We start from the raw sequence: 25,022 nt of genomic DNA on the forward strand, positions 1-25,022 counted from the left end.
GGTCAGGGTGCCTTGTGAGAATTCGTTGGCGAGTGCGTAACCCGCCTCTACCATCCGTTCTATTAGCCAATGTGCAATCACTGGAGAATAAACTGGATGATCTCCGTTCGAGACTATCCTACCAACGGGAGATTAAAAACTGTAATAACATAAGTTTTACCGAATCGTGGCTAAATGATGGCATGGATAATATACAGTTGGCTGGGTTTTCCGTGCATCGGCAAGACAGAACAGCTACCTCCGGTAAGACAAGGGATGGTGGTCTGTGTCTATTTGTCAATAACAGCTGGTGCGCAAAATCTAATATTAAAGAAGTCCCAAGGTTTTGCTCGCCTGAGGTAGAGTATCTCATGATAAGCTGTAGACCACACTATTTAACAAGAGTTTTCATCTATATTTTTCGTAGCTGTTTATTTACCACCACAAAGTGATGCCATATGCAAATAAGAAAATGCTCATCCAGAGGCGGCACTCCTAGTGGCCGGGGACTTTAATGCAGGACAACTTAAATCCGTTTGACCTAATTTCTACCAGCATGTCACATGTCAAACCAGAGGAAAAAACTCTAGACCAGCTTTTCTCAACACACACAGAGACGCTTACAAAGCTCTCCCTCGCCCTCCATTTGGCAAATCTGACCATAATTCTATCCTCCTGATTCCTGCACACAAGCAAAAACTAAAACAGGAAGTACCAGTGACTCGCTCAATACAGAAGTGGTCAGATGACGCGATGCTAAGCTACAGGACTATTTTGCTAGCACAGACTGGAATATGTTCCGGGATTCATCCAATGGCATTGAGGAGTATTCCACATCAGTCACCAGATTTATCACCGACATCGATGATGTCGTCCCCACAGTGACAGTACGTACATACCCCAACCAGAAGCCATGGATTACAGGCAACATCCGCACTGAGCTAAAGGGTAGAGCTGCTGCTTTCAAGGAGTGGGACTCTAACCCGGATGCTTATAAGAAATCCTGCTATGCCCTCTGACAAACCATCAAACAAGCAAAGCTTCAATACAGGACTAAGATCGAATCCTCCTCCTACACCGGCTCTGATGCTCGTCGGATGAGGCAGGGCTTGCAAACTATTACGGACTACAAAGGGAAGCCCAGCCGCGAGCTGCTCAGTGACACGAGCCAACCAGACGAGCTAAATGACTTCTATGCGCTCTTCGAGGCAAGCAACACTAAGGCATGCATGAGAACACCAGCTGTTCCAAACAACTGTGTGATCACGCTCTCCGTAGCCAATGTGAGTAACATTCACAAGGCCGCAGGGCCAGACGGATTACCAGGACATGTACTCAGAGCATGCGCTGACCAACTGGCAAGTGTCTTCACTGACATTTTCAAACTGTCCCTGACGGAGTCTGTATTACCTACATGTTTCAAGCAGACCACCATAGTCCCTGTGTCCAAGAACATTAAGGTAACCTGCCTAATTGACTCCCGACCCATAGCACTCACGTTCGTAGTCATGAAGTGCTTTGAAAGGCTGGTAATGGCTCACATCAACACCATCATCTTAGAAACCCTAGACCCACTCCAATTCACATACCGCCCCAACAGATCCACAGATGACGCCAGCTCTATTGCACTCCACACTGCCCTTTCCCAACTGGACAAAAGGAACACCTATGTGAGAATGCTGTTCATTGACTACAGCTCAGCGTTCAACACCATAGCACTCTCAAAGCTCATCACTAAGCTAAGGACCCTGGGACTAAACACCTCCCTCTGCAACTGGATCCTGGACTTCTTGTCGGGCCGCACCCAGGTGGTAAGGGTAGGCAACATCACATCTGCCACACTGATCCTCAACACGGGGGCCCCTCAGGGGTGCATGCTTTGTGCCCTCCTGTACTCTCTGTTCACCCACGACTTCCCCAGGAGACTGAAAAGATTTGGCATGGGTCCTCAGATCCTCAAAAAGTTATACACCTGAACCATCGAGAGCATCCTAACTGGTTGTATCACCCCCTGGAATGGCAACTGCTCTGCATCCGACCGCTACTACTAGGGTAGTGAGTACGGCCCAGTACATCACTGAGGCCAAAGCTTACAGACATCCAGGACCTCTATACCAGACGGTGTCAGAGGAAGGACCTAAAAATGGCCAAAGACTCCAGCCACCCAAGTCATAGACTGTTCTCTCTGCTACCGCACGGCAAGTTGTACCGGAGCGTCAAGTCTAGGTCCAAAAGGCTCCTTAACAGCTTCTACCCCCAAGCCATAAAACTACTGAACAATTAATCAAATGGCCACCGGACTATTTACATTGAACCCCCCTCTTTTGTTTTTACACTGCTGCTACTTGCTGTTTATTATCTCTGCATAGTCACTCTACCCCTACCTACATGTACATATTACCTCAATTACCTTGTTTAACCTGTACCCCCACACATTGACTAAGCACCGGTACCCCCTGTATATAGCCTCGTTATTGTTATTTTATTGTGTAACTTTTAAAAACTTTTTCTTAGCTCTTATTTTTCTTAAAACTGCATTGTTGGTTAAGGGCTTGTAAGTAAGCATTTCACGGTAAGGTCTACACCTGTTGTATTCGGCGCATGTCAGAAATACAATTCGATTTTAGATGGAGATAGAGAGGGAGGGAGATGAAAATCTAGAAATAGAGAGAGATTAGAAATAGAACAAACAGCTTGGATTTCAGGTTTCAACTCTTTAGCACATTCCAGAAAAAAATCCTCAAATACTTGTCAGGCCAAATCTCTCTCTCCTTCTTTTCCTTTCTCTCTTTTGGTTCTTATCTCTCGCTTCATCTCGAGTCTCTCCTCCTCCCTCCCTCTCACTCATTCCTTCTCTCTTCATCAGTCTCAACGGTGTTCTTTCTCTCTCTCTCTCTTTACTTCTCTCTCTGTCTTTCCTCTGACTGAAGTGACTTACAGTAACACGCTAGATTTAAGGTGCTTCAGATTGACCATTCTCAAGCAGTCCAGCCAAAACAAATGCAATTATGTTTCTCCCTTTGATTTCACAAGGAAAAACTATATCTGTTATATGTCAAGAACTAGCATTTCTTCCACGGCGTCACAGGTCATTTAAAAGCCTTGAAATTATAACAGTGTTTTTTCCCTCTTCTCCTTCCTCTCCCTTTCCAGCTCTCTGACTTCTGACCAGATCGACTTTTTCTGACAATATTAGAGGAAATATTAGGCCTCGTTCTCTTACTTTGATAGACTGGTGTAATACATGAGAAGAATTTGCAGTGGTCTACTCTACATGACTACTTAGTGAAAATGTCCCAATGGATTTCGATCATTTCCTGGTTAGAAAAAGTGAAGGCACATAAGCTTGCTTCCCCTATTTTGATAGTGGGCGAGCAGGCACTTGGTTTGCTCTATTGCTCAGGTGTCAATTGTTTAAGCTAATGTAAGTAGCTAGCTAGTGCTGTAGACTCCAGCATATTCCATGTATCTCCATCTATTCTCTCTGATTAATACCAGTGCTAGAGACAGGATTGAGACTGATTCAAATATGCTCCATTCGTTCATTTTCTATAATTACATCCCAATTAAATTGAAATATTAGCTCAATATTTGCTATCGTGTCAGACAGTCAGGGAAGGCCTATTGATAGGTTGCCAATGACAACAAGCCATACAGCAGACAACAAAAAGACAACAAAAACAATACTAGGGTATCATAGTGATAAAAAAAAAAAAGATATCTTTGTCTTATAGTTTCTTTAATCTGACTTTTCTGTTGTTTCCATTGCAACAGGCACACTCAATCAAGCAGATACAGTACATATTTTTTATGATTTTAAGTAGTATTTGGACCCAGGTCTGGTCTGCAGAGCTCTCTCTGAGCAGCGAGGCTGTGAAGCGGCTGTGGGTTCCAGTTCAGTATGTTTCAGAGCAGGGCAGCCAGTGTCCAGATGCTATTCAATTCCCCCAATGTCCCATAAAAAACATGTTTGTGTGAGGCCTCCTGCAGCCTCGGAGCAGAGCGGAGGGTGTGGTCGCACGCGTCGTCTACCCAGAATCCCCCCTGAGACCCCGACCCGGCCAGAGTACAATAGAGTAGAGTACATCCAATCGGAGCAGGCACACTTCCAACCTCCTTTGCCTAAAACATCTAAAACTCTGATTTTTTTAAACAAAAATGGTGCCAAAGAAACTATAAATTGTCAATAAATCATAGTGGAACCTTTAATTATTTGTATTTTCTTTTGGGGCTTTTTTCTCCTGCTTTGCTAAGGAACCTGAAAGTCATGCAGTCTACTTTGCTGCAACCTTTCTGTTACACTGAAGTGATGGTTTCTGGTGTTGTGCTACAAGTCCAAAAACACTTGACATCACGGTGGGTAATAGAGGAGGTTGAACACAGTGAAAAAACGTGAAACAAAACAAGCAAAAACAAGCAACAACGAACTGACAAATGAGAGAGGGAATAGAGTACACCTGCTTAGAGAGGATGGGTTTGTTTTATCACAACCAGCTGCTGCTGTTGTTAGCAACACACAACAATAAACACACCACACTGGCCCCTGGTGCACAAACCAAAGGCTGCGCTAGATTAGTAGACAAAAAAAACACACACACACTCACGCACACACAGTCAATGAGCTCAGCCTAATCCCCCTTCGGGTCCTGACAGCCAGGCGAAAGAGAAGCGAGAAACACATCTCAGATGGGACGGACACAATCACAGACACCCCACTGATGCCAGAGGTCAACTGACCAATAGAGAGCTGGACAGCCCAATGATCACCCAATTATGTGACCCTGGTGACTGGAGAAGGCCAATCAGTGAGCTATGACTCAGGAGTTACAGTATTAGCTTCTGTCCCAAATGGCACACTATTCTCTACATAGTGCACTACTTTCAACCAAAGCCCTTTGGACCCTGGTCAAAAGTAGTGCACTACATATGGAAAAGGGTGCTATTTGGGAGGCATACATAGAGATGAGTAACTCTGACTGTTCCCATCTCAAAGAGAGAAGAAACCGTTCAGACCACAACCAATCTTTCAGCACAACTTACTGGATAGGAAACATTATGGGACAACCTAACTCTCGGTTAATGTACAATAAGGTGAATGTGCAGACAATAGGAGTTCTTGCACAGATAACAATTTACCAAATACTTTGTCCAGTCATGATTGTTGCAGCCGAGCTGGAGAAATACATCTTCCTCTACCCATACATTAAAAAAACTATATGGACCCAACCTTTCTTCTTAAACAACAAACACACTACGGAGAGGAAAGAGTGTAAGGCAGACAAACTGTACAGACAAACTGTACAGACATACTGTATAGACTGTCACTAGTAACACGGTGGAGGGCTTGCCTTTTCCCTATTCTTTTCCTGGTGGTTTTAAATGCTCTGTTCTTTTTTTTATAATGTCAAGGGCAGTCTGTGAATGAAGTTAGGGATGTCTTGGCACTCCTCTGGCCCTCCCTCCTTCCTTCCTTCTCTCCCTGCCTTTCTCTGGGGCAACGATCCACTCCGAGGCTGGGGATCCATGGGCCCTTACTGGCACTGGGCTGGCTTGCCAGGGCCACACTGAGACAGTTACACTCCGACATAGAGAAAAATTATGGAAAATTAGACATCACTGCCTACTTTGTTTACAATGCCTTGGCTTTAAGTTCATAACTTTAACATTGTAAAAAGGAAGTTCAACGGCAGAGTCATGTCTTAAGTGTAGAACTAATAATGACTCAATAATCCATGCTTTCTGGGAATGCTATGAAGTCCGGAAGTTGTGGGCGGAGCTAGAAAGTTGGCAGTCAGAAGTATTACAATGTAAACGTACTTTTAATCCGTCTGTCTGCATATTTCAAGATATGGCATATGGGGGTGTAATGGGATACCCGATGGGTTGGACGATTCTCTTATCACTCATCTTGAAAAAACATACACTAAAAACTTGGAAATCAAGTTTCATTAACACAATGGAAAATATTGAAAGTGCGTGGGCTACGGAGAGAAACAAAATGGTGCAGTTTCAGGCCATATGGCAGAAAGGGATGCAGGAGCTGGAGATGGGGGTGACTGCTTGTGGGTCTGGGTAAGTTTGATGTAGTAGAGGTTTCTATAATGTTGTCCTTTGTATGTGGATGTTTTGTATTGTTTATAAAAGATACAATTAAATCTTTAAAAAATTGTAAATTATTAAAGAAGTTCACAAAACCAGTGAGTAAGGCCAAAAGAGGTATTCAAAAAATATGGCATCCTATTGTTTTATATTTTGCATAAACTTTTATACTCCAGTGAGGTACAGTACATTAATCCAAACTAGCAGGCGATATTACAGATTATTAGCATTCAAACCAGACCAGACCGTTTCACCTTTTAAGGGATCCATCCCAAATAGCACCCTATTCCCTACATAGTGCACTACTTTTGACCAGAGCCCTGTGGGCCCTGATCAAAAGTACACACTAAATTACACACTAGGGTTCTTTGGGAAGGGTGATGGTTCTATGTGGAACCACACTGACCCGAAGCCCTTTAATGGCTCTTTGCAGTTCAGAAAAGGGTTCTTTCCTCTTTTAGTGATAATTCAAATGTAGAGGCGGCGGCTCAATATAATATTTTGGGGCGTGGTTTTCTCACAGCTCTTTTTGTGTAACAGTGAGTGAGTGTGTCATTCCAGTTGATCTAATCTGTTGGGATCTGCTATTATAGGACTATGGCCAGTGATGATGTTTTGTGAAAAACTTCTGTATGGCCTTTGGTCAATTGAGAACGGTTGACTAAGTCAATAGTTCTCAATTCTTGCCTCATGGAGCCATAGCTGTTGCAGCGCTAGCACACCTGATTCAACTTGTTAATAAACACAATAATAAAACCAATGGAATTTTTACAATATAATATGGCTATTCAAATCAAAATTTAAAAAACTGTTTGGTTCTACAAAGCACCAAAAAGGGTGGTAAACATAGCGGAACCATTGTTTGGTGCTAAATACAACCTTTTTTAATGGTTCTTTATAGCATACAGGTTCATTTAGGTCCCGTGTGGCTCAGTTGGTAGAGCATGCAACGCCAGGGTTGTGGGTTCATTCCCCACGGGGGGACCAGGATGAATATGTATGAACTTTCCAATTTGTAAGTCGCTCTGGATAAGAGCGTCTGCTAAATGACTTAAATGTAAATGTAAATTTAGAACCTTATGAGGATGATTTTTATAGAACCTTAAAAAAAAGGTTCCATATAGCACCAAAAAGGGTTACATTATGGTTAACCATTTGTTTTTAGTGTGTAGTGCACTATATAGGGAATAAGCTGCTGCGTGGGATTCACTCTATGTTTCAGAATTTCAGCCCAAAAATCTATCACGGCTGCAGCATGTCGCTGAGTTGAATAATCCTCTGGTAAGTCGTAACTTTATGGCCACAGAGGAGCCATTGTACTGGGAGGAATGGTATGTGTCGCAAATGGCACCCTATTTTCTATGTTATGAACTACTTTTGACCAGAGCCCATAGGACTTTGGTCAAAAGTAGTGCACTATATAGGGAATAGGGTTCCATTTGGGGCATAGGCCTGGATTCAGGTCAGAAGTCACTGTAAACAATTCCTGCTAGTTTGTAAATGTTACATTATTGTCCTCTTTCTGGTAAGAACCACAGATCTTGCTGTAGGTAGGTGCATGCAATAACAGGTACCTATTAATAACCTAGTAGTAGTAATAACATCCAGGCTATCTGAGTTTAGATATAATAGACATTAACAATCCCAGATCCAGCTAGATACATCAACTATAATATCAGAAATATGCTCCCTGTAGAACTGTTTTAAAACGGCTTGGTCTGTCCTTTTTCCACGACGTCTACGAAGCAGATGACACGGACCACGACATTCTCAGACCACGATGCATCATTCAGTGATGGGGGGAAAAGATAAAAACATTCCCAAAATGGGAATCACACTTTTTCTTTGGAGATGAAGAAATACTAAGTGATTGGTGTGTTTAAACATGGCTGTGTCTCAGAGAGTGTTTACCAGTGGCTTAAACACTAGCTAATCAGAGTCACATCGCCAGCCAAATGAGAGGGTTAGAGAGAAGCGCCTTTCAATCAGAAAGTAAACACATTGTTAACTAAAGTGCTCCTTTTGTGTGTGTGTGTGTGTGTGCTGCCAGGCAATGTGAACTAAAAGAGAAACGTCAACCATCATCATCAGAACCTTGGAAGATCAGAACCTCGGCAGGGATGAGCGTGACAGAGATTCATACGTCTGCCTGCCGCAGATGGTTGGCACGGAAACGGTCATCACGACAGCGAGCTCCGCTCTTCCTGCTGTTAGAGATTGAGGTTAGATTTGTACATGAGCTCTATCAGAGCCATGTCTGATATCTGTGGATCAGTACGTGCATACTTCAAAACACTGACCGAACAACCACAGAGGAGTATGGGTCGCTGGGGACGTATGAATATGGTAACGATATCCCCCGATGACGTTGAACGAGTGGTCGAGGTGAGTCTCAGAACGGGCCTCAGGGTTAAACTATTCAACAGATGCCTTATCACTATCCTCTGTTGGATTGAACAGGTACAGGCAAAACAACGTGATGCTCTGAACCACAGAGCTGGAGTTATTTCCGCTCCAAGTCTTTCTCAGCAATCCTGGTCCTTTAAGACAAATAGAAGTTGTTTGCAGTACTCAAAAAGCACAGGAGAAAAAAAAGAATGTACACCAAACTCTTGTGTAAACACAATTTGCTTGGGATTTTTAAGTGTTTTCTTGGATTAAAACAGCCCATTCTGGAGTTAGAACCCAAATGATATGTTTGCTGTGCGCTCTCAGCATCATTACGTTGCAATTTCCTCACAGTGGGTTGAAACTCAAGGCCCTCACACACACTGTGTGTGTGTGTGTGTGTGTGTGTGTGTGTGTGTGTGTGTGTGTGTGTGTGTGTGTGTGTGTGTGTGTGTGTGTGTGTGTGTGTGTGTGTGTGTGTGTGTGTGTGTGTGTGTGTGTGTGTGTGTGTGTGTGTGGTATGTCCATGAGAGAGCCTTGACCGTTCAGACCACTCCTGGTCACACCTTCTACTCTGTCATTAAAAAGATTCCGCAGCCGTCCCATGAGAACACTATTGTGGACAATTGTTTTAAACATGAGGCTGTTTTTTTTTTTTTTAAATAGAACCAATTTGTGTTTTGTGTGGACTCGGGGTGAGTGAGTCAGTTAACCCAGCTGTATTTTGTGATCTGCTGATTGTTGGGTTCTGCTGCCTGCGTGTATTTGGGCGCTTCTCAAACCTTGACGCTGATGACTTAAAAACGATCATTTTGAGAAACGCCTCTCCCATTAATCTCCGCTCCTGACGTCTATGTTAGGAGTTTCACTATAAACAGAGCCTGAGTGATGGTTGTCAGTTCACACTTTACCTCTCTATGCAACCGATTGTTCCAGTCTGAATGAACCAGGCTCGTTCTGTTCTCTTCTGGTCTGTTAGCATCACATCCAGTTTCTGTCTGGTTGGTGACGGCTAACATTTATCTCATAAATATAAAACCAGCCCAACCGAACCCAGCCCTCCACACACACACCCTTCTTACACCCACAACATCAAGCCAAGATAAAGATCAGCATCTAGCCAGGATCCCACTTCTGTCTGTCACCATCAGCACTACCCACCACGCCCACAGGGATACAATGATGCTAACACCTACATTATAGTAGATTCTCTTCTCTACACTACAGCAGGCCCTGCTTTTTGGAGAGTACCTGATTTACTTCACTTCTTAACATCGCATTATGAATGTTCTAGAAGAGATGGTTTAGTCTTTGTGTGGAAAAGGCTGTATTCTACCGGACACATCAGCACTTACTCACTCGTTCCAGCCTTTCAACTGAAAACCACTGACTGATGGACAGAGATAAAGAGAAAAAGGTCAGTGCCAGGGATGGAGGGATGGGATCCCCCCTTTTCTACTTATTCTAAAAGTTAAGATCTTTCACACACACACACACACACACACACACACACACACACACACACACACACACACACACACACACACACACACACACACACACACACACACACACACACACACACACACACACACACACACACACAAGACCTTAGTGAGTCTTGGCTGCTGGGTTGTTCTTTTGGAACAGCCTCTGTCCTCCTCCCTCCCTCCCTCCCTCCTCATCCCTCCTTTATTATTAGGAAAGGGTGGAAAGAAGGATCTGTGGCCAGTCCTCCCGTCCCTGCCTGCGCTAGCTGGATTCCTAAGATGAGTCTCATCTACTGCAAGTGGAATCCACATCCATCAATGTCACACAGAGGCTTATTGTCACCCTACAGACCCAGTAAAGTATTGTATTCTCAGCTCGCTGTGGCCGCCTAACGCTAGCTTCATCTAAATGACATATTCTCCCATCACTCCACGAATGCTACGTTCCGTGACATTTCTCTTTTCTAAACTCGAATGTTTCTGACTTTCCACCCGTTCAACGGAATTGTACTGCTGCTGTGTAAAGCATTACAGTACTTTGCTTATTTTATAAACGAGCTGAGAGAAATGGAGGATTCAAACTGCATATACAGTACTATAGCTCATTAGACTAGATGAAAAGCTGACCCCTGATAATGTTGACTGTGTTCAAGACCTTTTATATTTCTTTCCTGATATAACCTAAACCGTGTGAACCAGTAAACATTACAGATGGTGGACACACTCTCTCTGTCATCATTCTAAAGCACCTCCCGAGTCGGGCTGGTAGCTAAGCTACTAAACCTTTCCATTTAGGGAGATGGGATTTATAAGTGCGTTTTAAACAGATTTTTAAACAGCGTACACACATAGACTACAGTACAATTCTCCTGGATTGAATAACTGTCTTGCATTGCTGTGACCTAATTCAACAAACCTCTATGAGTCCCCGGGGTCCTGTCAAACACTACTGTTTTCATTTAACATATTTCGTCATCGTTAAAATGTTGCCTGCTAGCATTTGTAACAAGTCACTTTAATGCTATAAAATACAGGTGAGCTTCAATCTTAACGCGTTGTGTGTCCTGGAAACGTCTTGAGCAACCTATCTGTCTGAGAAAATGGGCGAATGGAAAAAGTGTGTTCTTCTCGAAATTACTGAGACGTTTTGGCCCTCTGAAATATCGCACACATAAAACATATTTATCACTATTTAGTAGTAAAATGCTGTCATGGTATTAAAATACAAACAATGAGAGTTTGAAATTGAAATGACACAATTAGGGAAATAGACAATCATTTATCATTTTATTCTTCTTGATCGATCCACTTATCTAATCTAAAACAGAACCTATAAAAGCTCATTTTTAGGAAACTTGGCTGAACAAACCAAGTGTTTAGTAAATAACAAAAAAAGACCACCATTACCTTACTGTGACCAACTAGTAAAAAAAAGTAAGTAAGCACAAATTAAGTAAAATGTTGGTGATATATTATATATGCTTAGTTGTACAGTATATTAGACCGAAGCAGAACAGAACCTGAGAAAATGTACCACTGTCAAACCTCTCTCACTCTCCCCTTTCACAGAAACGTTGAGAATTATTTGCCGTATAATGATCTATATCATATCGGACAGGGCAAAATCTGGTAGTGAGCAAGAAGAAAAACATTCAGCTAGATTCATGCCATTTAATATGCCATTAAAGGGTAATTTGGCATGAAACCCCTGGCATGTGCATTGGAATTCTACTGCTCCTTGTTTTCAATAATATTACCAACAGGGTTTTACAGAGATCTTTTATTTTTTATCGTCAAGCAACAAAAAAAAGGCTATTGGTTTTTCCACTAAGTGCGGAACAAAGTAAAAGTGCGTCTCAAATGGCACCCTATTATCTATTTAGTCCACTACTTTTGATCAGAGCCCATAGGGAATATGCCAGGGTGTAGGGAATAGGGTGTCATTTGGAATGCAGTCAGAGTAAATCTACACTCACCATCTCCTGCCACGTTCGACTGCTCTCTGAAGTCATAGATAAAACCCAGGGCTGTTGCCAGACATCCACCAATTGTCCCATTAATGGACATTTATCCAATGGGACCCCAATCGGTGGGCACGGTACTTTGGCTTATGCGAATCAGAAGTGAAGCAGAGGTAGGGGCTTATAAGGAATGTGTCAGTGCCAAGAACTCAAGAGAGTTCATTCTCTCCATCTCCTACAGCCTAGGTTTGACGCACAAACACACCTACGGCCCGAGAAGCTCAGCTCAGGCCTGAAATTTCAGACACTCTGTAATTGTCAAAAAGCTGAGGAATTCTTTCACTACAAAAATATCTGGCATATTCAGGGGAGAAAATCTCCAGAGGAAATGATAAAAACTGGATCTTAACTTGTGGAGTTGTTTTGGATCCAAACAATAACAGCTATTTCGATTTCTCTCTCTCACTCACTAATGAAGAGGGGCTAGCAGGTGTTCGCATGAAAATTCCCCTGAGACCACGCCTCCGGGAACTTTCCATGTGTCAGGATTCAAGTTCCCTTCTCTTCTCGCATGTAACAGAAGAGAAACCGTTCACAATAATGCCTGGCTGGCCAGCCCAGAAACCCAAGAGGAAGACGTCAGAGCCAAGACATTATATTTACCATGGAGATAAAATAGTTACTTTCTATTAAAACATTATGCGGGCCAGGTAAATTATTCCTTCTTACTATTTCTTATTAAATCGTTGGGTGGTAGGGAGGGGTGGGTTGGGGTGTCTGTGATGAAGCCTAAGCTAAGCCACTCGGTCCGTCTGTCCCTATCTCTATCTCGGTCTGCGTCTGGCTGGTGACTGACGTGCTCAGCAGGTGACTTAGTGAAAGACAGAGATGTTTCGGGTCAGGGAGTTTTAAGGATCTGATCGGGACGGAAGATTGTAACAGTCGCGATCGGTGGACCGTTTCATTGGACAGCCTCCCCTATCCGGCTTATACATCACTTCAAATTCCTCTCCGTTCCTTCGAGATAATGCAAAACACGTTTAGCCCCCCCCCCCTCCCCCTCCCCCTCCTCCACCTCAATCCGAATTCCCTACAGGCACTTTTTAATACTGAACTGTATACACAGAATAGTGAAAACATTATTATCAGTTATGAAGTCTTCTTTGGAACAAAGGCCCAGTTGTTCTAGAACTGAAGAAGAACTGTCAGATCTCCATGCAGTGAGATTAGGTCTGATTGGTAACAGCACCTGCAAGCTGTGGCTGAAAATCCATGACACCGTGAACCCTTCATAACACGCAGCACAAACAGCCGTTCTGATATCCAAGGCCAACCCACAGGCACCGAAACCAGGGGTTAAGGGACTGCACTGTGAGAAATGCATATGCCAAGAGGAAAACTCCCACGCACACTTGTTCGTTTATCTACCTTGCCACTGGTGTGTATTACTTTAGCTTGGGTTTTTGTTTTCTTTGCACTGAGCCCCTGCTCACGATCACACACGCTGGCACACACACACACACACACACACACACACACACACACACGTCTGCCCGGTTCTCTCTCTCTCATGCCAAACAGTAGTCAGTGTGAGCATGTTACACATGGTCTTGTTGTGTCTCTAGTGTTAAACCCTAAAACCCAGTTAGAGGGGAGAGGGGGGAGTTAGGGGGAATTCCACAGTGTACTTGACATTAGGAGGCAAACCTAAGAGAGGGCGAGGCCAGGTTATCTCTGTTGGTGTGAACAGGACACATAGAGAGCGGTATATTAGACTTAGGTACCAAACTAAGTAGGGAATAGGGTGCAATTTGCAACACGGACTTAAAGTAACCGTCCAGTGAAAATCTCACTTTTAAAAGTGAATATTCTGTTACCTCATACCCAACATACTAAAAGGCACTCCCGCATCAGAGCTATCTTTTTGCAGGTGCATGGTGAACAGAGAGATAGCTTAGAATAAAAGGGAAATCATATCCTATAGCTACCTAGGAGGTCCATTTCAGTAGCCACAAGTACCTTGTTAACTTTCACTCGTCTGAAATGAAAGAAGAGTGTGAGAACAGGGAGTGCATGTGATCTCTTGTGATTGCATGGGATCATATGTGAAGTTGTGATAACGTGACAAAATGTGAAAGCAACGTGGTAACATGAAACTACACATGAAAAAAGAAATGTGACATGGGGATGAAAAATGTCAACATGTGATACCATGAAACTACAAATTTGAGCAGGTGTGAAAACATGATCTCATGTGAAGTAAATGTGACAACATGGGGATGCAAAAGTTTTTCACTTGTGAAGATACAATTCCACATGTGAGAGTTCGATTTCCACATGTGAAAGTTTTAGCACAACATGTGAAAACAGCTATGTCACATGTAAAAATACCACAAATGGTTTATGGGTTTTCTTAATCAATGACAATATGATTGCATATGACATTATCACTTAGTAATAGCTTTTCAATATGACCCCACCTGGGATTTGAACTCACACCCTCTGGATTTGGGGAACACTGATCTTTCTGCTGCATCGCAAAGTCTGTAGAGTTCCTCTACACGTTCATTACCTATAATACATCTCTGCACTTAGCAAAATAGTACCATCTGCACTGCTGTTTTAGTTACCAGTTAATCTGACTATTCTCTCATTATTGATTTAATCGACTTATTTCAACAATTTGAGGGTTTTCTGTATAGTTGTTTGCTGGTGAGGCATATTAACATGTTTTAATGTTACTCCTGAATCACCGCGATAAATATAATCGTTTTTCTTGAGTGTATTTTTTAACAAAGCTGAGATTTACTTTACTTAAGTCTAAAGTGTAGGAATACAGGTGAAATCAGTCATGGTGGCGTAGCAGGAAGATCGGAATGTCGTGAACCAAGAGGTTGTGAGTTCAAATCCCAGGTGAGGACATGTTGAATAATACTTACTCTATAAATAAACATTCACAATGTAATCATGTATGTCAAATATGTATGTTAAAAACACTGTGACTGCGTGATGTTCCGGGGACATCTGTATGTTAAAAACACTGTGACTGCGTGATGTTCCGGGGACATCTGTATGTTAAAAACACTGTGACTGCGTGATGTTCCGGGGACATCTGTATGTTAAAAACACTGTGACTGCGTGATGTTCCGGGGACATCTGTATGTTAAAAACACTGTGACTGCGTGATGTTCCGGGGACATCTGTATGTTAAAAACACTGTGACTGCGTGATGTTCCGGGGACATCTGTATGTTAAAAACACTGTGACTGCGTGATGTTCCGGGGACATCTGTATGTTAAAAACACTGTGACTGCGTGATGTTCCGGGGACATCTGTATGTTAAAAACACTGTGACTGCGTGATGTTCCGGGGACATCTGTATGTTAAAAGCACTGTTAAAAAGCACTACTAATGACACATGTTTGCTTGCAGGGCATCACCTGGGAAATATCAAGTGAAAAATATTCACGTGTGAAAAATGAAATATCGTCACGTGAAGTGTTTCACATGTGCAAAAAATGTCACATGAAATCATATTGTTTTTCTATAAGGGGAAAAAAACAGAAGCAGGCTGTTGAAACAAGACAACGGGGAGTGGAACACCGTCACAGCGCCTAACAACGTCTTCCTCACAACGAACGGGCCAGATGGGCCTGAGCGCAGGGGAATTAAAACAAAAATGTGCAGATGGGGACAGAAAAAGAGAAAAAGAGAGAGGCAGCAGCTAAATATTAAGGAAAGAATGTGAGAAGGAATGTAGGATTCTTACCAGCTCGATAAACAAAGTTTGCCTCGGTTTCTGAGGACGACGGGGAGAGGAGATCGTCGTCGTACTCGTTGGAGCTGAAGGATCCCGAGTGGTTCCTCTTCCTGGCGTCCATGACGCCGTTGGCCACCATCACGTGTCTCAGCGAGTCGTTAAGGTACCGGTGAAGCAAGCTGCTCTTGTACTTAGGAGGCGGAGTCACGTAGTCCTCGGCCAATGAGGCGGCGTCAGCGGCTCGGAGCCCCGTCCCCATCATGGTGGCACCCTCCTTCTTGATGACGCTCTGGTACATGGGCTTGCTGAACTCGCCGCCGCTCGTCTGCATCCGCTGAGGGTTGTCCCCGTCTGCAACACCAGGGGGCGCCACCAGGGAGAATCCAGACAACGAAGAGTGAAATAAATGAAAAACACATTTAGTTCCTCTGTCTGTACGCCCTCCAGTTGGCAGGGCTTCAACCAGCTACAGTGAAGACCTCAGCCGTCAGCTTAAGACCAAGGCATTACCAAACCATGACGGATGGTAGCCCATTTCCTCTCTATCAAAAGCACATTGCTGTTATCCTTTGCAGAAATAAATAATTTCCAGGGAGCTCTTTGCAGCCGAGATTGAATTAAAATATTGGCCCCCACCTGATGAAAAAAATACAGAAAATCTAACACGGTGGTGAAAAACAGATCCCCTCTCGGGATGGGGGAAATCAAGAGAGCGCCACTGAAAATGATTCGGGCAGGTCTGAGTTTTGATTCAGTCTGGGCCAAATTATAATTAGAGCTTATATCAGAACCACATGAAGATATTTGCTTTCCTTCCCCTGCTTCCCGAGGTAGATGTTCCAGGTGTATATTCGAGGTGTACATCGTATATCTGAAAATGATGTTGATATCCTCAGGTTCCGTTTTTTTTAAGCCTGAGACATCTCTTTCATGCCTTTCCTCAGGTCGGACATAAACCTGAGCTACAGGTGACCTTTAACCTCCCTCAGTCTGACCCCTTCCTGTTGAGGCGTTGCCACGGCCACCCCGCTGACACTGAGGTGACGTGTCTAACAGTGAGATCCTGACAGTGAGACTGAGTGGTTACAGGGTCACTGGGGTTATCGTCTCCTTAGTCACATCACTAACTCCTGGAGCAACAGTACGCGCATCCCAAATGCCTATATAGTGCACTACTTTTGACCAGAGCCCTATATAAACAATTTATTACAACGCCATGCAAACTGAAGACTGCAAAATAAAGACATTCCATCCTGCCCACACTGTGTGTCTCTCCTCCTCAACAAACCTAATTAGGGCTTAAAAGACTAAGTGACACCACAGTACAGTGCATGGGTGTTTTTCTGTGTCACAGAAAAGAGCTGAGAGAGAGAGAGCGAGAGAGAGAGAGCGAGAGAGAGAGAGCGAGAGAGCGAGAGAGCGAGAGAGAGAGAGAGAGAGAGAGAGAGAGAGAGAGAGAGAGAGAGAGAGAGAGAGAGAGAGAGAGAGAGAGAGAGAGAGAGAGAGAGCGAGAGAGAGAGCGAGAGAGCGAGAGAGAGAGAGCAATAAATACACATATGACAGAGCCTCTCATTACCAATTGCAGGCTGGGATCTGAAGGGAAGCTAGTCTTCAGCCCTGCTAGTCCCGTAGGGTGTCTTAATGACAGTGTGTCACAGCTTCTGAGCGTCAGCGTCTTTCTAACAGGACACACCGTGTGCGTCCCAAATGAGATGGGCCCTGGTCAAAAGTAGTGCACTGCATAGGGAATTGGGTGCAATTTGAGACACAGCCACAGACAGGCCATTTATAAACGGCAGTGCATGTCCCTGCATAACGGGATCCTACTTCGGCACTGGAGCTGCCGGATACGAGGCAGTAGTAAGGAGGATGGAAATGGTTTGTTTGGCTGACCTCGTTTTCCGAGGTAGAGACATGATATGAGATATGTGATAAGTGGGCACTGACATTGAGGGTTATATCTTCATGAGGTAGACATACGATGTTGTAATACGACAGGTTGGCGGCGAGGAGAGCGTTAGCCTACCTTCTGAGCAGGTGTCATCGCTGCTGACGCTCAGTCTCTCTGCGTTGCCCTGGACGTATTTGTTGTAGAGTTTGATGCGCAGCGCCCAGCTCAGATCTGGCTGTCTCACTGTGTTCTTCAGCCGCCGCCTGGCGTTGGCAAACCAGTTAGACACCTGAGGGAGGGAGGGAGGGAGGGAGGGAGGGAGGGAGGGAGGGAGGGAGGGAGGGAGGGAGGGAGGGAGGGAGGGAGGGAGGGAGGGAGGGAGCAAAAGTAAGAGAGAGAAAGTGAGAGATGGGGTAAGAGATAAAGTAAGAAAAAAACACAGAGAGGGAGAGAGAGAGGGGGAGAGAGGAGAAAGAGAGGAACCGAGACAGACAGAGAAACAAAGAGAGAGAGCAAAGTACAAGGAGGAGAGTCAGAGAGAGTGCGAGAGAGAGAGAAGAACAGAGAGAAAAGGGAAGAAAAATAGAAATCGCTGTTATTGTTTGGATTCAAAACACCTCCACATCCATGACAAAACAAAGACTATCCTTTAGGAAAATGTCTGCTGTGCCTCCCTCCCTCTCTCCGGCCGGCCTCACCCTGGGTACGAGAGAGGCGGAGAGACAGAGTCGGGTTGCAACACGGCGGACCCCGATACCCATAATACCGCCGAAGCAGAAGTCTCTGAGACATCCCAGACACGCAGGGGAAATGGATCGAGAAAAATCAGCAAGAAAACACTGCAACATTCATCTAGTCTAGTCCTCTATGGTCCTCTAGTCCATATCAAAGGCTTTCAAAATGCCATTCACAACCATTTAACACACCTAGACGCTAGACAGGCCCAGCAAATGTAACGATTCATTAAGTTATTTCCAACCCAACATACCCAGTCCTATGTGCTTATTCTGGATTCCAACAAACTCCTTCTAATAATAGTTTTTTTTTAATGCAATAAAATGATACTCGACCCTGCCTTCTTCATTCCACAAGAACCAGAGACCATTACAAGTTATACTGGAATAACTTTTCATGCTCAATACACTTCAAGCGACTTATGAAAGAGTTGGACCGGCAGTATGCTAGAGTACTTCTTTTCTGATCTTTCCTGTGTTTCAGTATCATGTTTCTCGTTAACGAATAAAGTCCCACATCCCTTTGTCTCTGGCCGAGGGCACGTCACACCAGGGGCCTAAGCTGAAACATCCACATGTGGCTTGGAGAGGGCTGAGAGAGACTGAGAGAGCACTTAGAGAGTATAGAGGTCTGAGGCTAATGAGCCTGCAAGAAAAGATGTCTGTCACTAAGACTGAGACTGGGGGAGGATGGATGGGTGGCTCGCTTGGGCTTGCGTCCCAAATATCACCCTATTGCCCTATATAGTGCACTACTTTTGACCAGGGCCCATTAGGCTCTGGTCAGAAGTAATGCAGTATGTAGGGATAAGGGGGCCTTTTTGGACGCACCCACAGTCACAATGCCGAGGTTCCCACCACAGACATCAAACACAGTGTTATGCCACCACATGGTTCATCACCTTGTTCCTTGTTCCTGCCCTGTGGCATACAGACAGGTCACAGACAGAGTGAACATAGCATGACCTTTCAACCCCCAGTATGGGGTGTGTGGTGAGGTGGGCCTGTGTGTGTGTGTGTGTGTGTGTGTGTGTGTGTGTGTGTGTGTGTGTGTGTGTGTGTGTGTGTGTGTGTGTGTGTGTGTGTGTGTGTGTGTGTGTGTGTGTGTGTGTGTGTGTGTGTGTGTGTGTGTGTGTGTGTGTGTGTTCCATGTAAAGCATTCTTCTGTGATGTGCTCACACTCCCAAAACAAACGGCTTCATTAGGACCAAAATTAAAAACAGATTAGGCAACCGACGCAGAGACAGACCTCTCTCTCTACCTCCCCATCTCTCTCTCATATTAATGACATTGTGTTGTGTCCAGATGACATAGCAGCATAGTCCCACGTCAGACAGAACATACTGTAGGGAGGAGCTCAGATCAACGTCTGACAGTTCTAGCCTACTGTTGCTGCTCTCTCTTTTTGTATCTCTCTGTCTCTGTCTCTGTCTGTCTCTCTGTCTGTCTCTCTCTCTGTCTGTCTGTCTCTCTCTCGCTGTCTCTCTCTCGCTGTCTCTCTCTCGCTCTCTCTCTCTCGCTGTCTCTCTCTCGCTGTCTCTCACTCTCTCTTGCTGTCTCTCACTCTCTCTTGCTGTGCCGTCTCTCACTCTCTCTTGCTGTGCCGTCTCTCACTCTCTCTTGCTGTGCCGTCTGTCTATCTGTCTCTGTCTCTGTCTCTCTCTGTCTCTGTCTGTCTGTCTGTCTGTCTGTCTGTCTGTCTGTCTGTCTGTCTGTCTGTCTGTCTGTCTGTCTGTCTCTGTCTCTCTCTCGCTGTCTCTCACTCTCTCTTGCTGTCTCTCACTCTCTCTTGCTGTGCTGTCTCTCACTCTCTCTTGCTGTGCTGTCTCTCACTCTCTCTTGCTGTGCTGTCTCTCACTCTCTCTTGCTGTCTCTCTGTCTCTCTCGCTGTCTCTCTGTCTCTCTCGCTGTCTCTCTGTCTCTCTCGCTGTCTCTCTGTCTCTCTCGCTGGCTCTCTCGCTGGCTCTCTCGCTGGCTCTCTCTCTGGCTCTCTCTCTGGCTCTCTCTCTGGCTCGCTCTCTCGCTGTCTCTCTGTCTCTCTGTCTCTTTCGCTGGCTCTCTCTCTGGCTCTCTCTGGCTCTCTCTCTGGCTCTCTGGCTGGCTCTCTCTCTGGCTCTCTCTCTGGCTCTCTCTCTGGCTCTCTCTGGCTCTCTCTCTGGCTCTCTCTCTGGCTCTCTCTCTGGGGTTTGTCACTTTATGATGAAAACCCAGTAATCTAGAGGAACACCATGCTCTATGACTCACAAAACTAAAAGGCCACCTAAGTACAAGCTGCCTATTTACAAAGAGAAGTAGGCTACAACATGGAGGAGATGATGCCAAGGTCAATGTTGTCCATAATGGAAACCATAAGGTTAAATAGAGATGGCGAAGTCATACAGAATGAATTCTGTGACTAATTAAAATGTAGGTACACTAGAATGATGTAGGCTACATTGTAATGAGGCCTTTTCACTATTAGAATTACTTATCTATATACGTATTTTAATTTCAATGCAATATCATCTCAACAACAATCAGATTATAAATGACATTGTGGTTAAACGGTTGTTCAAATGGAACTTTCCTGAAATATTTCAAATAAGAGAAAAGAAATACCTGGACCAAGGTCATTTGAGAGCTGAGGGCCAGCAGGATTTTCTCTGTCTTAGTGGGGTATGGGTTGTCCCTGTGTTTGTAGAGCCACTGCTTCAGAGGCCTAGCCATGTCCTGTAGAGCCTGGCGCTTGTGTCGCACCTTCCCACCGTTCTGACGGCCCCTGCACGAGCGAGAGAGAGCGAGAGAAAGAAAGAGAGAGAGAGAGAGAGAGAGAGAGAGCGAGAGAAAGAAAGAGAGAGAGAGCAACAAGTGTGTCACTCATTGCTCTCGAGAAAATAGGCCGGAAAATTGAATTGAGGCCCATGCACATACAAAAATGTCCTTCTAAAACAAACCTACGTAGAAAAAATGACATTCTTGATGTGTAATTTATGGGTAATAGTAGTACATACTTTTCAGATTTTGTTTTCATAACGTAGTTGTCAAGGTTGCAGACTGTAGGCCTATAAGAAATTGACATAATGAAACAATAGTGAATTTAGAGAAAATATTAAAACATTGCTATAATGAAAACTGTTGGTAACATGTGGAAATCATTTTTTCTCTTTCCATTTGTACAAAGTATTTTCCCTTTGTGCAAAGCTGTTGACCAAGACTTGATCAGTGACACACAACTTTTACACTTCTTATTATTCAAGACTAATTCGATAATATGATTACATTTAGCCTAGGTCTAATTAAGGGTTTCATTCATTGTGCATATGTGGACTACTTGAGGGATAATAGTTCTATAGAATATATATATATTTTTTTTACTGGAAGGCAATGGGACACTGAGTCACTTAGTCAACACAAATGAATAACATTGAGCTTAGCTAAGCCACCTCCACTTTAACGATGCCTATAGGTTGTTAAGAAGCAATGCACCCTGTGACAACAAGATAGACATGTATATGAGCAATATCAACATCCGTCAATGGTTGACAATGTGCTAAAGGTCTTTATTTATTTATTGACTGCATATTTATTTTGACTTCTGATGTAAAGTTAATAAATTAATTTAAAAAACGTGTAAAGTGTAACTTTACAAGTTTGCCACTCAATGTTGTTTTTATTATCATTGTTAATAGCATTTTTGCTATTAATATTATTACTATTATTAATCATAATGAATATATGAAACAGAAAAAGTTCCTCCAGTTTCTCCTTTTTAGGTTCCTAGGATAACACCTTTTTTTTTAATACAGGCCAAAAATGCTATTTGACTAATCAATTAAAGACATATCATTCAACTTTATTTGAAAAACAATGATAAAGGAAGAGGCTATCATTACCAACAATTTAATTTCATATACATCTTAATGCATTTGGGTGCAAAAAAACTTTTGGGCAACCCCCCCCCCCCCACTAAAAACAAGTGAAGTGATCGAATTCAGGGAAGAGTGGTGGACTTTATCCCAGAAAATGGACAGAGAATATAGTTGTTTATTTACACACGACCAAATGTAATGGGATCGAACTAAAGTGGATGTTCTAAGTGTGACTAAAGTGGATGTTCCGTTCATTTTATAACCTTACTTGAAGAAGAATGGCTATCCTGAGTCATGACACGTAAAATGACCGTTGGAAAGTAGGCCTATGTAATTTTGTCACCAAAGTGTGCTATAATTAAGCTGGGGCAGGGAAGCGTTTTATTGGTTGCTTGTTTTCTCCTCAAAGCACGAAAACGTCGCAATGAAACAAATAATAACATTCAATTTTACACCCACGGGAGATGTGCCTCAAGTAGGGCTAACTTTTATGGTCGGTGTGGTGCAGTAGTGCTGTCAAGTCTACTCACCAACACGCAATGGCGTGTTTCAACCAAGCACATTGAGCAATATGTATTTTGGTAACAGCAAATTCTCAGACATTGATCATTAAAGGAATTCCAAATGAGATCAATTTGTTCCTGATACTTCTAATGTGCTGCCTATGACTTTTAAACCTGTAGATGTCACTATGGTGCTGCGATATTCCTGCTTTGTCTTATTTCTCCGAAGCTTCACTGCAGATGTAACATATTTTCTCTTAACCTCAAGTCTGCCTAAAGTAAGGTTCATGTTCTACAAATATTTTCCTTGTAATCTAGATCTGTATGAACAACCTAAAGAACATTTTACTCCCCTGTACTGAATTTTGGCGACACACACCTCGTATTTATTTTAATATTCTTAATTAGTAATGATATTCCCCCGGAAGCGGCACCTCACTGTCATTGTGTTATCCCTCGGTCTCTCCTTACACTCCTTACACAATAACTCCAGCGCAGATGGAGACCGACGGTGTAGGATGTTTGCTTAAATGGATTCGTGTTTCACACAGCATCGCGTTTTTTAAACGTTTTTTTATTTTACCTAGGCACGTCAGTTAAGAACACATCCTTATTTACAATGACGGCTTATAAACAGTGGGTTAAATGCCTTGTTCAGATCGACAGATTTTTAACCTCTCAGTTCGGGGATTCGATCTCCCAACCTTTCGGTTACTGTCCCAACGCTCTAACCACTAGGCTACCTACCTTTCCATTCAATGCTGGTACCCATCCACCCATATATGAGACTACTGTACTGTCTGTAAATAAAATGCGCGTTGATTCGATTGTAACAGTCCACGGGACAATCTGGAGTTCTGACATGATTCCTTTTTTACTCGCTGTCTTATAAAAAGAAGCCAATATTGACTACTAGACCACAGAGTTGAAGCAAGTACACATTTATATAGCATATTAGAAACAGAATAAAACGTGTTTTAAAACATGCTACTGAACACGGACGGCCTAGATATTCTTAATTCCATTCCTTACTTAGATGTGTGTGTATTGGGTATATGTTGTGAAATTGTTAGATATTACTTGTTAGATATTACTGCACTGTCGGAGCTAGATGCGCAAGCATTTCGCTACACCCGCGATAACATATGCTAAACATGTGTATGTGACCAATACAATTTGAGTTGATTGATTAATCTGTAGATTTTATGTGAATATCAACACTAAAATGCAAACCAGGTTGCAATAGCAAATATACATTTCCTGCAATTTCCCTAAAACAAAAAGATCATATTACACTGATGGAAAAATGAAATATGCATGTAAAACCTCCTAATTTGGTTAATATTTTGGCTGCATTGGGTGCAATGATTTTGTCATATTTTGCTTAGATTTTTTAGACAACTTTTTGTCTGAATTTATAATTGAGATTATTGTTTTAGAACATATCCTAAATATTATTAGATGACATTGCTTTCAAAAAGCCTACGACGTGCATTATAAACGCATACTTACGCACTATGCAGACTTGGTTATTTGGGCTCACCATAATCTAAGAAACTCATATGCACAATTTAAATTTGCAGCATCAACTTTTTACACCTTTTACACAGTCTGTATCACTATGTCTTCAGTTGCGCCCCTTACCCAGATAGGACTATACAATGCAAACCAAATTGGAATAATTGAAAAATCGAAACACTGTTGCGAGTTTTGTTGTCTGATTCGTTTTTTTTAGGTTTGAATGAGTGACATAGCCTACCTCCTGTGTCTGATGCCGTTGTTGTCTTTGATAACTTGGTGATTGCTTGATAGCATGTCTGGATGAAGGTCCGGATGCTGTCCATCTATTACGTCTAAATAATTTCTACTGCTCCTCTCGGCCTCCTTCGCCTTCTCATCGAAGAGGACCTGGTTACTCAATTTGTTAAACACAATAGTATTCATCTTTGGTTCGGTATTCCTCCGTATGATCTGCTGCGTAAAATCTGTCTGTCTTCTCGAAAGTGTTGCACTTGACGTTTTATTGAAGCTGCTGCTGCCCCCGGTGTCCCGGTGTCCCGGTGAGTCTCCTGTGAAACAAGTGGAAAACGGAGATGAGAAAGTCACGCAGCTGGGGTTAACAGATTCAGATGTACATCATTCGCTAAAGTCGGGTTTATGATTTTGTAATTATGATGATGCGCCCAAATCAAAGGTGCATTCATTGTATTTTATCCTAATTCATCATATGGTGGATCAATTTACGCACCAAGCGAAAGCCTGATTGAAACCACAAAGGCAGTAGGGTGATTTCTACGAAGTGCTCTTGACTATACTCAAAGATCACTATGAAGTTCATGCAGTCTCAATAAAACACATCCCACTCCGCA

General features: G+C 43.3%; 1 protein-coding gene across 1 annotated transcript in view; it reads right to left on the reverse strand.

The window, feature by feature from the left end:
* mkxa (mohawk homeobox a) overlaps positions 1–25,022 on the reverse strand; it is a 33,303-nt gene that overhangs the window by 7,561 nt on the left and 720 nt on the right. The window contains exons 2-5 of the mRNA XM_071415149.1: positions 24,413–24,722; positions 20,901–21,060; positions 17,704–17,857; positions 15,687–16,028 (exon numbers count right to left, since the gene is read on the reverse strand). Of these exons, the coding sequence (XP_071271250.1) occupies positions 15,687–16,028; positions 17,704–17,857; positions 20,901–21,060; positions 24,413–24,597 (841 nt within the window). The 5' untranslated portion in view covers positions 24,598–24,722. The remainder of the gene's footprint in view (positions 1–15,686; positions 16,029–17,703; positions 17,858–20,900; positions 21,061–24,412; positions 24,723–25,022) is intronic.

Source organism: Salvelinus alpinus, chromosome 8 (assembly GCF_045679555.1).
Source record: "Salvelinus alpinus chromosome 8, SLU_Salpinus.1, whole genome shotgun sequence".
NCBI classification, from domain to species: domain Eukaryota; kingdom Metazoa; phylum Chordata; class Actinopteri; order Salmoniformes; family Salmonidae; genus Salvelinus; species Salvelinus alpinus.